The sequence below is a fragment of the Heteronotia binoei genome, chromosome 3 (genome assembly GCF_032191835.1).
Source record: "Heteronotia binoei isolate CCM8104 ecotype False Entrance Well chromosome 3, APGP_CSIRO_Hbin_v1, whole genome shotgun sequence".
Lineage (NCBI taxonomy): Eukaryota > Metazoa > Chordata > Lepidosauria > Squamata > Gekkonidae > Heteronotia > Heteronotia binoei.
In genome coordinates, this window is record NC_083225.1 from 133,745,267 (window position 1) to 133,761,711 (window position 16,445).

The 16,445-nt window shown below is 43.5% G+C and overlaps 1 protein-coding gene across 5 annotated transcripts in view; it reads left to right on the forward strand.

The window, feature by feature from the left end:
* Window positions 1-16,445, forward strand: part of POU2F1 (POU class 2 homeobox 1) — a 146,249-nt gene that overhangs the window by 111,834 nt on the left and 17,970 nt on the right. For 4 of the 5 annotated variants that reach the window (XM_060234469.1, XM_060234473.1, XM_060234472.1 and 1 more), the window contains 7 exons: window positions 888-1,014; window positions 1,842-1,936; window positions 2,867-3,043; window positions 7,354-7,495; window positions 9,900-10,045; window positions 10,574-10,753; window positions 13,440-13,545. In XM_060234469.1, the coding sequence (XP_060090452.1) occupies window positions 888-1,014; window positions 1,842-1,936; window positions 2,867-3,043; window positions 7,354-7,495; window positions 9,900-10,045; window positions 10,574-10,753; window positions 13,440-13,545 (973 nt within the window). The remainder of the gene's footprint in view (window positions 1-887; window positions 1,015-1,841; window positions 1,937-2,866; window positions 3,044-7,353; window positions 7,496-9,899; window positions 10,046-10,573; window positions 10,754-13,439; window positions 13,546-16,445) is intronic. The other variant, XM_060234470.1, reaches the window with a different exon arrangement.

Below are 16,445 nucleotides of genomic sequence, written 5' to 3' on the forward strand. Positions count from 1 at the left end.
CAAGGCTGCCACCTGGTTCTCTCCACATGCCTTTATGAAGCACTACACGCTGGACGTGCATGCTCAGCAGAGGACTCGTCTGGTAGCTGCGGTGCTGCAAGCTGTTTCTTCTGGTTGACTGTCTTCCCGCCTCCAGGTATGTCTTGCTTGCTAATCTCCCATGAGTGTGAAGCACAGAGACCACAAAGAAGATAGACAGGTTGCTTACCTGTAACTGTAGATCTTCGAGTGGTCATCTGTGCATTCACACTACCCGCCCTCCTTCCCCACTGCTGACGGTCTCCCTCCAGTAGGGGCTTCCAGTGGTCAGGAATTAACTGGCAGGATCCTTGCGCTGGCACCGGCGAGCATGCGCACTGGGACACCTGCGCATGCCCGTTGGTGCCGAGCGTGAAAAAATCCCGGGCTTTTTAGGTACCGATTCGGGGATTGGTGCGGGCACTCTATCCCATGAGTGTGAATGCACAGATGACCACTCGAAGATCTACAGTTACAGGTAAGCAACCTGTCTTTCTCTTTGTCTGCCTCTGCCCCATCTCTGTCACCAGCTGAAGCCTCCTACAGAGAATGAAGGAGACTTATTTAGACTGAATTCCATGCCAGCCAAAACATCGGCTCTTATTTAGTGTTGAGCATTTATTTCTGTTGAGGAGCCCTGTGGTACAGCTGAAACCTCCAAAGCTTATGATATGGGTGCCAGTGAGACCCACAATCCTGTATCTGTACTATGCTAATAATTAGCATTGGCAACTTTTTAGCAGGCCATTTCGTGAGTTTGCTCATTGCCTTGAACTGCACTTCCTTCCAAAAGGGCTTTTGAAGGAAGGGGCGGGGGGGAGTGAACATCTAGCTGTGAGTTGCTCTGAATGTCATTTTGCTTCTTGAAGGATTTGCAGCACCTGCAGCAGCTCCAACAACAGAATCTCAACCTGCAGCAGTTTGTGTTGGTGCATCCGACAACCAACTTGCAGCCAGCACAGTTCATCATCTCACAGACGCCGCAGGGGCAGCAGGGTGAGCAGGGCTTTATAAAATGGCTTAACAGAGACACTTTGGTTCTGTAAAAGTACTGCTGGTGACTTGCCAGGTAGTCCTCTTTATGTTGTTGTGGGCAGCACTCCAAGAGGAGGCATAAGGACTGAGGGGTATGCATTCAAGTAAGCTTGATGCCTTTGCTCCGAATCAATAAATGCAACTCAAAACTGCATGAAAACCCCCCACCTATCCTGTTTGGAGAAGGGAGCTGAGAATCTTTGTTGCTGTTCATTTTTAAGTATGGAGGGTTAATGATGGAACCTCCAAAGCATTCTTAGGACAATGGCATTTTTTCCTATCAATTTCTTCTCAATGGTTAGCAGTATAGTCTGTTTCAATATTGTTGCTCCAACTGTAACTTCTTTGTAACTGAGTGGGTATAGTTGTAGCCTGGAGTTCTGCTTCTTAGCATGCTGTGAGCTTGCACTGTTACAACTTATCTTTACATGGATCTTAATGAACCATCCTTGCTAAAAAGAATTGCCAAGTTTATAAGGCAGAGCAAAACTTACTCCCTTAAGAATATGCAGGCCCCTTTATGTAACAGTGCCTTCCTTTTTTTGCCAGTTACACAGAAGTAAGGCTGTAGAATACTCTTTCCGAAATCAAATCCCACAGGTGCAGCATTAAGAGTTACAATCCACTCTGTTGCATGCCTAGAACTGGCCTCAGTCATGTTTTGGCAAGTGACAGAGCCACACATACATGAAATGTATTTCCTTCAGCTGTAGGCAAGATTGTTAAGAGCAGTGCACTTAAGAAATATACACCCACAATTTTTCTTATTAATGTGTCCTCTGTTCTAGGCCTCCTGCAAGCGCAGAATCTCTTAACGCAACTACCTCAGCAAAGCCAAGCCAACCTCCTGCAGTCTCAGCCAAGCATCACTTTCACCTCTCAGGTCAGTCTTTTTTGCTAAAGCATCTTGCTCTAACTTGGTGACGGGAGGGCAGAATGGGATTAAAAGATAGAAGGATATTGGTCACAGTGATTGATGAAGTTGTTGATTTCATTTTTGTAGCTGGTACTGGGAGATAAATTGCAAAGGGGAAACCCCTTGGAAATCTTCCCCTCCCCAAACCATTTGATTATACAGTTCTCATTATTTATGCCTTTCTTGCTGGGACTCAAAGCCAATTGCAAAATATTTGAAAAAAATCAGACAGTATGACACATTGGATAGACAATGCAGTAGTACTAGGATTGCAGTATTTGAAAACAATAATAAAACCTTCTGCATATGTGCACATGTGCACACACACAAATGCTGTCTATGGCAGATGTTTTTTGCCTATTGGCCATGCTGGGGCTGATGGGAGTTGTAGGCAAAAAACATCTGGAGAGCTATTGTTGGCCACCCCTGGTCTACGGCATGACATACCATAATGCAGAAAGTGGGCTACAAAAGTAAAAAACAGTGCACTAATAGTAAGGTGATATGTACAATAAAGACCACAATGGACTGCTTTCCTATTCCCTAGTAAAAGCAGCCTCCTGAGCTGTTCTATTGGACTACAGTTCTAATTCCTCCAAAAAAATACCCTCCTGAGCATTTCTGTTTTGCACATTCTGTGAAAGGACAGAAGTGCAGGAGACTTCCAGACCTCCTCAGGCATGGGAGCCACTGCAATGAATATTCATGAACAGAAAGCTGCCAATCTTACCTGTTATACTCTTTGTGTGTATGGTGTGTGTGTGTGTGTGTGAATCTTTTGGTTAGTTTATGACATATTTTTCTGCTTATCCAGGGATTCTTCAGAGTGTGTAAAGACCCCCAGCCTAGTGGAGTTTTAACTTCATAATATTTTACTTCTGATTGGTCATTTTTCAGCAGCCAGCGACCCCAACACGCACAATAGCAGCAACCCCTGTTCAGCCACTTCCACAGAGCCAATCAACACCAAAGCGAATTGATACCCCCAGCTTGGAAGAGCCCAGTGATCTTGAGGAGCTTGAGCAATTTGCCAAGACTTTCAAACAAAGACGGATCAAACTTGGATTCACTCAGGTAAGGCTGAAAGCTTAAAATCTTTTTAGGAAGGAATACATCATGAATATTCAGATTTGGGAAGAAATAGAGCAGTACCCTTTCCAATTCCAATTAGCAATTAGCAATAATTCTTCTTAATATATGAAAAAGATGAATCTAGTATGTTGAAGTCCAATCATTGGTCCCATTTGTCCATTGGCCTCTGCTGTGGTTGGCAGCAGCTCTCCAGCAACTCAACCAGAGAGAGCCTTTCCTGACAGTTGCAACCTGAATTCTGGAGATGCCAGGCATGGAACTGGAACTGTCTGCATACAAAGCAAGTGTTCTGCCACTGAAAAGCAGTCCCTTCTAACACTATTTTACATAGGTTTACATCATTATTTATTTATTTCGCGCATTTATATCCCACCCTCCCCAGTGAAGCCGGCTCAGGGCAGCTAGCAGGCTCAGGCACAACCATTGTCCGTGAAGCAGCGGCATAGAGGTTAAATTTGCAAGTTGACTTGTAGGATATATTTTCATTAGTGCTGGGTGAATCCCTCCTGTAATGCTGTAGATGTATTCTTGGAAGCAGATGTCTGTGTGAAACGGTGTTGTAAGAGGTATATATAACCACTGATTCTAATAGAGATGTGTTCAGTTAGGTATTGATGCACTCTCTGATGGGACTACCTCCAGCCTCAGCCTAGTTCCACTGTAATCAATCCTAGTCCTTCCTTCCAGATCACTCTTTTTCCTTCTGAGAGTCCTCCTTGGCCCTGAGCTGCAAGAGTTTCTATAGCCCTTGGCAGCCCCTGACTTCACTTCTTTCAAGGAAGTCTTGTGTGGGCCCTTCCATGAACTGGGCTGCTCCTTTCAACACTGAACATCTGATTGGTGCTGACTTTCCCCACTCTCTTCTCCAGCTGGTGGTCTTGGATGGAGATGCCAGCCTGTGCTTGGTCCAGTGCAGTCCCACATACCAGCTATTCAAGGGGACTGGTTAAGGAAGAAAGTCCAGAGCTGCCTTCCAGCCTACCAGTGGCTCCGTCAGCTGTGGTGGTGGTGAATGCCAGGTGTGCCTTCTCCATAAGCCCCGCAGCTCCATTTGTGCTTTGAAACTGCTGCACAGCCTCAGTGGCCCTTTTCCCCACAAGACAAAGGAAGAACACTGTAATGAAGCAGCATTATAGAAAGCAGTATTAAAGAGGTATTGCTGTATATATGAGAAGCCGCAAAGTAATCAGATTGAGCAAGGATTCATTCTGGCTCAGTGATGCCTTGAGTTATGTTTCCAATAAGATATTATGCCCAAGCATCCTTACTCTTTGCTGTTTATACACAGTAGTGATGGAGGTAAGGATTTGCACTAGGAGGGAGGTGCAGCAGAGAGGGTACCCTCCTTGTTCATTCCTCTAAGAGATTACCTCAGCATCAAGAAAGCCTTTTGAGTTGCATTTCAGGATCTGTAGCCTTTGTGGTATAGTGGTAAGAGTGTAGGATCTAGGAGACCCAGAGTTGAATCCCAACTTTGTCATGGAAGCTGGTTGGGTGATTTAAGTTCTGTCACTCACTTTCAGCCTATCTCATAGGGTTGTTGTGAGGATAAAATGGAAGCAAGGAGAACCACATAATTACAAAATACTGCAGGCTATTGAAATGAGTCCAGTTAGAATGGATTTGCCCATCAACCTCCTCCCTGTCCAGTGTCTTGATCCAGGCTCATCAGATTTTACAACAGCCCTAATTTTAATCAATGCAGTAAATAGATACCATCTCAAAGAATGTAGGCTTATGGGTAAACTAACTTTATTTTCTATAAAAGGATCATGGATTTGTGTGTGTGCACATGTGCGCATGTCCAGGTATTCAAGGCTGCTTTAAATTTGAACCATCCATTCTGGTTTACTGAGAGGTCAAGCAGATTTGTTTTACTGAACTCATAGCTAAGATTAGATGTATTGTTCAGGCAAGGTCTGCATGCCACAAACCCTCTGGTTTTTATAATGGTAGATCTCAGTTCATTCAGAATTGTAGCTGTCAAATTTGTTTTAAGATAAAGCTGACTTTCAGTTTTTAATCCTTATGTCACATTATTTATGTCAAGCTTACATAGATGTTGCATTTTTGCTGCAACATTTTGGCATGTATATATTTAATCAGTAACTGCAAATTCTACTGAATGAATATCTTATGTTACAACTAGATCAGCCCTTTCTTAATGGAGCTAATGAAGAATGATTCTTCATCCCCCAACTGAGCTTTTCATACAAGTTGAAGGGGCAGCTTCCTGTGCTTCTCTGTTCTTATAACAAAACCTCTTACCAATAGGATGCCAAACGGCACAGTATTTACTTAACCATTCTATTGTGTGGCTATATACATAATTAGTTTATAATGATAGTTATTGCTTAATTATGTAAGAGGGTAGTAATTAGAAAACCTAAGTAATAAAGACTAAATTCTCATAATGAGATTGCATGCCTATGTGTGTGAAAGAGAATTCTTTGCCAATGGCACAGTAGGTTCCTTTCAGACTCTTATAGATTTATTGTTTTGTCTTTCAGAAATAATTACTAGGTTCTAATTTACATAGAAGACTAATTGCCTATTACATTTCAATTTTCAAGTAATAATTTCTTTGTCATAAGAAGGCTTTATAGTTTAAAATAAGTGTCTAAAGCAGGGAATTTGTAGTTAGAGCACCATGGTGGTTAGAATCCATTGTTGTGTATTCTGAGATGGTTGCCCTGTGTGAAGGGGAAAGATGGATATGTTATGCCAGTTGCTGTCATATTATAAAATATCAGTAGTTCATCAGTATGTCATGAATTGCGCTAGAATAATAAAAGGAATTGTGCTAGAATAATGAAATGAGTTTGTGTCAGATACTGATCCTTTGCCTGCCCTGCCTCCTGAGATGTTCAGTCTGCTGAGATAACGTGTTTCAAAGCAGTGTGTATCTTCTACCAGCGAGCCTGCAGCAAACGTGGACTATTGCACCCTTCTTAAATCTTCGTTCGCGAAGCCAAGCCGAGAGAGAGAGATATCAGTATCTTCTACCATAACTTTTGGATTGGAAGGTTCCCAAATCTGATATGGTCCTCAGTATTAAAGCAGGATCCTCTGGACACAACACTTCAGTCACCTGCATCTCACCAAGCAGGGAAAGGGGCGCAGTTCCTAGATCAAAACCGTAACTTGAAAATTGAATCAAACAACAGACCTTTGAAAGTGCAGAATTTCGAAGATGTATCACCATACCTAACATTTTTCCTGATTAGCTTACTACAAGATGGTCTGCCTCAAGTCAATGTTTAAAAACTATATTGGAAGTACTGGGCTGGAATCTATGATGGGGTAAATGGAAAGAGTTTACAGAGGCAGCTCTCCCCCTCTCCTTGTGCCCCTGTTTATGAATTTTGCTTGGCTCTCAGCAAAGGATTTTCATTGCATGCAGGGAACTTCTGGGAGAACGGGGAGGAGGGGTCCTCTTCCAGATTCTTTCTGCTAATAGAGTCCAATTAGGGTTGCCAAGTCCAATTCAAGAAATATCTAGGGATTTTGGGGGTGGAACCAGGAGACTTTGGGGGTGGAGCCAGGAGACATTGGGGGCAAGGTGGGACAAACATAATTGAACTCCAAGGGAGTTCTGGCCATCACATTTTAAAGGGACAGCACACCTTTTTAAATGCCTTCCTTCTATGGGAAATAATGAAAGATAGGGGCACCTTCTTTTGGGGCTCATAGAATTGGACTCTCTGGTCCAATCGTTTTGAAACAGCCCCCCCCCCAGAGCCCTCGATACTTCCAGATCAATTCCCCATTATGCCCTATGAGAATCGATCTCCACATAGAGAATAACGAAGCGCCCAGCAAACATTTCCCTCCCCCCCTTTTCTGGCGACTCTGAAGCGAGGGATTGGCATCTCTACTCACGAGTTGCTGCCAACTTCTTCAAAGTAACACAGACACACCATCCCATGAGGAAGCCTTTCGATCGGAGACTAAAGCCTCCGGAAGTGGAAAGTCACATGGTGGCTGTGTGGGTGGGGCTTCCCCCCTCCCCCACCAGCCAGCTAACTGGGGGCAGGAAGGAGCCTGGGAAAGCGGAAGAACCCCGGCTGGGACCTGAGGATTGGCAAGCCTAAATCCAATCCCTGTTCTTTATGAAGATGGTCTAATTCAGCAGAGAACTAACAGCACAATCACCAAGGAGAAAGAAATCTGGATGTCAATCAGTTGCATCGATTGAAGTTTTGTAATTAATTTTGCTTGTTATCACTCAAAAAGACGCTGTTTAGTAGATAGATGGGGGTGAATAGCTGATTTTCTTTCCATCCCTGCAGGGTGATGTTGGGCTCGCTATGGGTAAACTCTATGGAAATGACTTCAGTCAGACTACTATCTCTCGCTTTGAAGCCTTGAACCTCAGCTTTAAGAACATGTGCAAGTTAAAACCACTTCTGGAAAAGTGGCTTAATGATGCAGGTGAACTCCTCAAAATTTCATAGCTGATCTCTTATGAAACCCTAAAAGATCTTCACCAGTGTGCTCTCTGACAGGGTTAGGCCTTGCATTATCTGTGACAAAAATGTCCTATGACACCAGCCCATTCTTCAAAGGAGTATATGTTGCATGCATATGTAAGCACTAACTTAACTGTCCCTATACAATAGCAGCTATTGTGTTGTTTCCCTCTGACAGGTCCTAATTAAAATGTACTCTGCTTTGTAAGCAGTGAGCTCAGATGACATATATTCTTAAGGCTCTGGAGTACTGACAAACACATGAGCAAAAAAATAACTTACTGGAACAGTAGCATTGAAAGCAAATATGCTACCCATTCACTGGCCAAGATCATCTAGCCAGGATTTTGGGGGCCCTTGATTGTTTGATTAAAACTGAACAGGCTGAAACTAGCAACAAAGATGGCAGTTCTGTGACTGGTCTAGGGGTGGGTGAGGATGGGTTTCCAACTCCACCTGTCTTGACAGGGTGCCATTAACAGCTGGGACATCCATCAAGAGCTTGGGAGTGATCCTGGATGCTTTTCCCTTTCACTAGAGGCCAGGGTCACACAGGTGGTTTAACTAATATTTTTACCATCTTCATCAAGTTAAACAGTTGGCCCCCATACCTGTCACCTCTGACCTAGCCATGGTGATCCATGCAACAGTCACCTTCAGGCTAGATTACTGTTACTCACTCTATATAGGGCTTATCTTGAGGTTGATCTGGAAATTGCAGCTGGTCCAGGATGCAGCTGTGAGGGTCCTCACAGGGACATCTTTTAGAGTGCATATCCAGCTGGTATCTATCAGCTGCAATGGCTCCAGATTGAGGACCAGATCAAGTTCAAAATTCTGATTTTGGCCTTTAAAGTCTGTAACAGTCTCAGGGTCCAGCATACCTTTGAGACCACTTTTTCCTGATGCATCCCATAGTGCTTTGCTTGAATGACCAGAATCTACTGGTGGTCCCTAACCCAAAGAGCATCTGACTGTCCTTGACCAGGACCAGGGCCTTTTCAGCCCCGGTTGCAGCCTGGGAGAACTTTCTTCCAGGAGAGATCAGTTCCCTGAGGGATATGGTACAGTTCCTCAGGGCCTGCAAAACAAGAGTTGTTCTGCCAGGCCTATGGTTGAGGGCAATATCAGGTGCCTAGTTGATAAGTACAGCAAGTTTCGCCCCCCACCCCCTCCTTTCTCTTCCCTTCCCGCCTGCTTCCCACCTCTTTTTTCTCTTCTCTAGATTTAAATTGCTGCACCATCTGAGTATGCCATCTTAAACTGTAGATTGTATACTACTGTAGAACAAAGCAGTAGGCAAGTTGCGCCTTTCATACCAACTAAGTTTTATTCAGAATGTAAGCTTTCGTATGCTCTAAGCAGACTTCATCAGACAAAAATGGAATGGCAAGCAGTCCTAAATATAGAGAAAGTGGGTAGTGAGTTGGTATGTATAGTCATGGAAATGTTTTTAGCAGATTAAAAGAATCACAAATTGGGGTCTGTGTTTGTTAGATAGTGTTGTTAACTGGCTAAAACAACAGTGGAGGATGATAAAAAGCAGATAGATGTCATAGGTGTGAAGTGCCATAAATCTGAGTATCATTTTGATTTTGTTAATTGTGGGTTTAAAAAGAAGGCATTAGTTTCTCAAGAAATTATAACATCATTATAGTTTGCCATTAGAAAAAAATAATACATTAAAATACAGTGGAAGATGGGTTAGTATATGTAATAGGATAAACAGCCAATATCCCTTATTCGAGTATGTAAATACAAAAAACCCCCCAATATTCTGATACACTGTTCTAAAAGACCCCATTTGTGATTCTTTTAATCTGCTAAAACATTTCCATGATTCTTCATACCAACTCACTACCCACTTTCTCTATATTTAGGACTGCTTGCCATTCCATTTTTGTCTGATGAAGTCTGCTTAGAGCATACGAAAGCTTACATTCTGAATAAAACTTAGTTGGTCTTAAAGGTGCAGCTTTGTTCTGTTGCTTCAGACCAACACGGCTGCCCACTTATATCTGTATACTACTGTTTTATTGATTTTATTTCTTTTTATTAACTGATATTGTATTTTAGAAGGTTTTATTGTATAATTATGAATTGTTGTCACCAGCTCTGAGTTGGTTTCAGGAGAGCTGGTTAAAAATTAAATGAAATAAATAAATACCCTAATCTCTATTTCTGAATTCTGTTAGGGGGGAACTGAGTTTGAAGTTAAGCAACAAATGGATTGCATTGCTTTTTGAGATAATGGCAGTGCCCTTAAAATACAGATCTACAGTAGCTCAGACAAATTGTACTTTTTAAAGAAGACTATATTTATACTAATTATATTGGTAGTTACTATTTGCATTGACTCTTTTCAGAGAACCTCTCATCTGATTCAACTCTCTCCAGCCCAAGTGCCCTGAATTCCCCAGGGCTGGGAATTGAGGGCTTGAACCGCAGGAGGAAGAAACGCACCAGCATAGAGACCAACATACGTGTGGCCTTAGAGAAGAGTTTCCTGGAGGTCAGTAAATCTTTTGCACTACATTATTTCAGAGTATATTGTTCTGGCTTTTGATATGGTATAACAGAACTCTGTACTGTGGAAAAATGAAATCATACTATGGAAGCAGTTTTAAAATGTCATACCCTGAGTGATAAAGGAAATAAGATGCTGGCTGAGGAACCTATAAATAAGTTACTCACAATAGACATTTAAAGCATGCTCTAAAATTTTGATTCTGTGTTCCTTTTTTGCTCTGGACAAAGGGTTTGCAAGTTTCACTGTGGGATGGCTTTCCATGTTACAAAGAAATAATGATAGAATGACTGTGATTCACTTGAACATCCATTGATCATGCTTCCCACATCACTTGTGAAGGAGAAACTGGTAGCATCTCCTTTGCTGTGACATGCATTTTTTACAAATGATGTGGGGTATTATGTTGAGACTTACTTCTGCTGTCTCTGCTTATGTGGGAACCCACCGTGTGTCTTCATTGTACTTAGGTAGCAGAGTATGGTTTTTATTTTCAAACAATTTTTCTTTCAGAATCAAAAGCCTACCTCGGAAGAGATCACCATGATAGCTGACCAGCTGAACATGGAAAAGGAGGTGATCCGTGTTTGGTTCTGCAACCGGCGCCAGAAAGAAAAACGGATCAACCCACCCAGTAGTGGTGGAACCAGCAGCTCGCCCATCAAAGCAATTTTCTCTTGTCCAACTTCACTGGTAAGAATAAGAAACTGAAGCTATGTCACACCAGAAAGGAACAAAGCTACTCCTGTTCAACTGTCAGTCCCACTGTCAAATAAAATTCTGTATCTTGTTACCACCAGTGGTAACAAGTTGTACTCCATTCAGTATAGATTGCTCCTAGTTTGTAGAGGATACGAGACATCACACAAAATAAGGAAACGCAGTTCCCACGAAACTCACTGGGTGACCTTTCTTACATGACTGTAGTGAGGATAAAATAGAAGGTTTGTGAGCCATGAATGCTACTTTGAGCTCCTTAGATGGAGGGCAGGATCAAACATAATTGATAGTGCATGAGTACTAGGAGTGTGCATGGACGAGACCACAGACCTAATTTTTGCATGGACATTGTCTGCCTAGTCCATGCATTTCCCTTTTTGGCAGATCACCTATGGACCACATTTAGATTTTTGGTGGGCCAGACATTAATTGTCAAGGCAACTGGTGTGTGTGTGCATTCTACTACAACGCTTCTGCATTCATGGAGTGGTGGGGGCGGGGGGGAGACTGGGCAAGTGAACTGAAGTCATTTAAAGTTTAAGTGCAGGGGGCTGTTGACACAATCCCCCCCTTTTGCACATGGACCCCAGGATCTCACCCTTGCCCAAAGCCAATCTGCGCACAACTTGGAGGGTGAGTAGTGAGGCATACCAGGGTGGTCTGCTACCATTCTGATACCTCTAGCTCACAGGGGGGCAATTTGACACAGTCCCCCCCTTTTGCTCATGGACCATAGGATCACCCCCTTCCCCAAAGCCAATCTGCACACAACTTGGAGAGTGAGTAGAGACATTCCAGGGAGGTCTGCTGCCAGTTTGATGCCTCTAGCTCATGTGGGCATTTGGCATACTCCTTCCCAAGGGTGGTTTTGTAAAAAAAAAATATATATATATATGTGGTGAAGCTCATTAGCATAACTCATTAGCATATGCCGCCCCCCCAGCCAAAAGCAACCCAATGCAGGAAAGGAGAGCCCCGGGCAAGCGAGGCCTGCTTGGACTGGCTAGAGATCCAGCCAGCCCAAGCAGCCCTTGCTCACCTGGGGCTTGCCCCTCCCCCAGTCAAAAGGCCAGCAAGCCACCCGCTACCCAAAATCACATAAGAAGTGGAGAAAGGGTGGTGTGGGCTTCTCCACGGGTTAATGAGGGCTGCTGGGGGCGTGGCAAAGCCCCTGATGGCTGACTGACTGCCCACTCTCTTAATCCAGGGATTTTTATGCAGCTGCACCTACTATTCAATGGACAAGATAGGTGGGGAGGAAGAGGGAGAACCATCAAAAAGGTTCAGGAGCTTTGCTCCTGTGAGCTCCTGCTGAATCTGGCCTGCTCCTTCCCCTTTTGCACATTGGAGCTTAGGATCTCCCCCTTCCCCAAAGTTAATCTGCACACAACTTGGAGGGTGAGTAATGGGGATCTTGCGGAGGTCCACTGTACGTTTGATGGCTGTAGCTTCCAAGGAGTCTGTTTGACAAACTCCTGAACTTGCACATTCCTGGGAGGGTCCATAACTCAGCCTCCCTAAATCTGACCTTCACCAAACTTGATAGGCAGGTAGGGGGCAGTCAGCTGGAGACTTGCTGCGAGTTTGTCATCTCTAGCCCACAGTGGGACCATTTTACTGCATCTAGAAATTGTAAACCTAACGAACAATGGACTGGTCCATTAAATGAGATGGTCTGTGAAAAACCACAAACCCATACAAGCTTCCATTTTTTTTGTCTGTGCCCATTGATCAGTACCCAAACTGAACCATCTAGTTCAGGGGTGGCCAAACTTGCTTAAGGTAAGAGCCACATAGAATAAATGTCAGATGTTTGAGAGCTGTAAGGAAGGAAGGAAAGCTAATAAATGGGGAGGGAGAAGTGGAAAGAAAGCAACTTCAAATGTGTTCTCTGAGCCACCAACTGGCTTGGCTTGGAAAAGTGATTTAAAGAGACAAATGCCTTCTCCAAGCTGGCCAACTGGATAGTGGGGGCTTCGAGAGCCACACAATATGTGTGAAAGAGCCACATGTGGCTCCCGAGCCACAGTCTGGCCACCCCTGATCTAGTTTGATCAATAATTGATTCATACTTCACTCAGATCTCTCTGTCTTTCCAAAAGTATTTGCTTTAGTACAGCATACATGGGAGACAGCAGATATGACTAATGTTTCTCTGGCTTAATTTGAGGGGCAGCAATAAAATCTGATCATCTACTGTAAAAAGTCAGAGCTGATTCATAGCATATATTTGGCATCTTCTGCAACTGTTGGTAAATAGGGAAAATCTAAGAGCTGAACTGGACAGTAACCAGAATCTGTGATCACGAACTCTTGCTGTTGTATTTTATTTTATTTTGTTTGTTTTAGATCATATTGGGCCACAGTAGAAACTGGAACATGCAGCAATGCTAGGAGAGAGGGTGTTTAATGCTTTCTTTTTTCCGTGGGCCAAATAGCCATTGGGGTGGCATTCAGTTGTGAAAACAGCTGAGTGGGAAAAAGTTAGGTGCTCACCACTGTTTCCGCAGCCTAATTGTTGCCCTTCCCCTGCAACAGCTGCTTGGGTGGGAAACCATGGGAGGCTCTATGTCATATCTACTTTGACTCTAACAGGAAAGTCCAGCTTTGACTCTTTTTTTCTGTGTAAAGGTTTCAGATGTTCTGTTCTGACCTCTAGGTGGCAACCACGCCAAGCCTTGTGACAAGCAGTGCAGCTACCACCCTGACTGTCAACCCTGTGCTCCCTCTAACCAGTGCTGCTGTAACAAGTTTGCCAGTCACAGGTAAGAGCAGCATCAGTAAGAAGTTCTTGCCTTTACTTTATGAAGAGTGAACATTACATATAAATGATAAACATATTAATGTGTGTGCAGTGTTGGAGGTGGGGCACCAGTCTTGCCGGGGTTTTGTGCACGTTCTTGGGCAGATTGCAAAACATTAATTAAAGTGTTTCATTTTTCTCCCCTTACCGTATCACTAAAGGAGGAGGCCTCATATGTTGTAAATCAGCAGTTCCATTGAAAGCTGTCATGCAGCCTGCGCAGGGAATACACAATCCTCTGAGCTGCAAAATTGTGCCCTTCTGCAATTTCTTGGGTATTAAAAACTGGGGAATGTGTCTAAAGGTGCTGTTTGCTGACAGAGGTTTAGAAGATTGCAGAGTATGATTGTTTTGTTCAGGGCTTGAGAACGTAATAGTTCAGTACCTCTGGGTAGACCACACTACAGAGAAACTCACCAGGTAGCATCTTTTATCACCCAAAAAAGGATAATACTGGGAACTGCATGACCAGTTCATCCCAGCTTGTTTTTGTTTTTATTGGTAGTAGCAGTGACATAGGACATTTATTGAGATCAGACCTGTATTGCAGAGGAGAGAACCTTGAATGTTTTTCTCTCCAGCACAGTTGCACCAATGGAAACCTCACACCCCAATAGCAATGGAAACCTCAGACACCCCTAATAAAGTATATTCTATAGAATACAGATGATGGGAATGGAATCTTTCAAATCTTAATATTACCCAAGTAGCAGGAATAGACTCCTCTATGGCATGTAAAAAAGTCAATATTAATCCTTAATTTTTTCCAAACATGGTCCCTCTGCTTAAAGGAAAACACCAGCCATACACATGCATGACGTAGTACAAAGCAGCCAAGGTGCAAGCACAAAAATTGTAATAACATGTTAAAAAAAACCCTGAAGGATTATTTGCATGCACATCCAAGGATAGACATCTGTTCTCCTTACCACTCTGCCTTGAAGTCATAAATGAATACAGCAAGCAAATATCAGGGGTTTTGTTTGGCACAATAGAATGACCATGCAATTTGTACATACAGAGAGAGTTTGCACCATTGCCTGTGAAAAGGCAAAAAGTTGTAATGCGGATTCAGATCATTCCAAGATACTCTGCAGTAATTAACAGTTCTTTGATTATACACTACTGTGGCCCTTCAGCTGACATCTCAGAATGGAAAGAAATTATCAGAGCAACACAGTCACATGCCATAGCTTTTATTGGACTGTAACATTCCAGATTGCATGTGAGGAATTCAGACCTACCTATCATCAATATATCTAATTGTCAATATGGCCAAATCTGTGCCTACTTAAATCCAGAGACTGGAGCCATGAACAGGTGACAGATCTTTCTACAATCCTGAGGAAAACTCCAGGTTTCCAGAAAAAAGCATGAAATCTTGAAAAAAGGGGGGAGGGATGTAAGAGCCCTAAAAAATGATAAGTGCCTGTAGGTTTAAGAAACAGATGCACTCAGTCCAGGCCACAAAAAGTCAGTCTTGACATTCTTTTGTTCTTGAACAGAAGAAGTGGAGGGACAGCCAGCCAAAATATACTAATATACTGAAGTCTGTTCCTTTAATATGACCCTGACTGGAACAGCCTCTTTGATGCAGGCCACTCCAATTCTAGTACTTGAGCCATCAGGTCTAATCTACAAAAGGATGAAAGGGTCATCACTGCTACTCAGGCTTCTTTCATTGATTGGGACCAGTCTCCTGATGTACAACTCATGAGACCCTTCTCCAAAGGACTGCTGTATATCCTGCATTCATCACCACCTTGAAGAAGAAGATATTGGATTTATATCCCGCCCTCCACTCCGAATCTCAGAGTCTCAGAGCGGCTCACAATCTCCTTTATCTTCCTCCCCCACAACAGACACCCTGTGAGGTGGGTGGGACTGAGAAAACTCTCACAGCAGCTGCTCTTTCAAAGACAACCTCTGCCAGAGCTATGGCTGACCCAAGGCCTAGGTGCAAGTGTAGGAATCAAACTTGGTTCTCCCAGATAAGAGTCCGCACACTTAACCACTAAACCAACTGGCTCTCAAAGAGTGATCCATTGTTCCACCAGTGTCTCCTTTTCCTTCCAGGAAGAGCTCTCCTGTCCTGTTTCAGGACTGGATTGAGTCTATTCACTCACTGCCAAGGTCTTAGGACTGACACTGGTCCTCTCAGTACCAGTCCAATCCATGGGGTTATTACTATTCTTTACACTAACAACCCCATTACTGGAAGTCTGAGGAATATCATGGTGAAGAATGGGACTCTTACCCATCTATGTCTGTTCAGTCGAGTCCTGCATCTGCCCCAATGCATCAGTAGCAATATTTGCCAGGGTACTACAGCTCTGGATCGCCATGCTATTCAAGGTGTTTGGTATCTATCACTCTCTTGAGACCAAGCCTTTGTTCTGATGGCCACAGTGTTGCAACCAGCTCAGTTTGGTGTAGTGGTTAAGAGCAACGGACTCTAATTGGAGAACTGGGTTGGATTCTCCTCTCTTCCACATAAATCCAGTTGGCTGACCTTGGGACAGTCGCAAGTTCTGTCAGAATTCTCTCAACCCCACCTAGCTCACAGGGTGTCTGTTGTGGGGAGAGGAAGGGAAGGTGATTGTAATCGCTCTGAGACTCCATTGGGTAGTGAAGGGCAGATTATAAAACCAACTCTTCTTCCTTCAGCTACTTTGTCTTGACCTCTGGCACTGGTCAACTACACTGATTAATTCCATGGCTATAGCTGTTCTGGTACCAAGCATTTGCCACCATTAGTACAGACCTTGCTTGGGGCTTCCATTAGTCCCTTAATTTCAACTGCAGTTCACCAGCAGCTCAGGCTTAGAATTACCTTGCAGACATCTTGTATTCTTCCTTGCG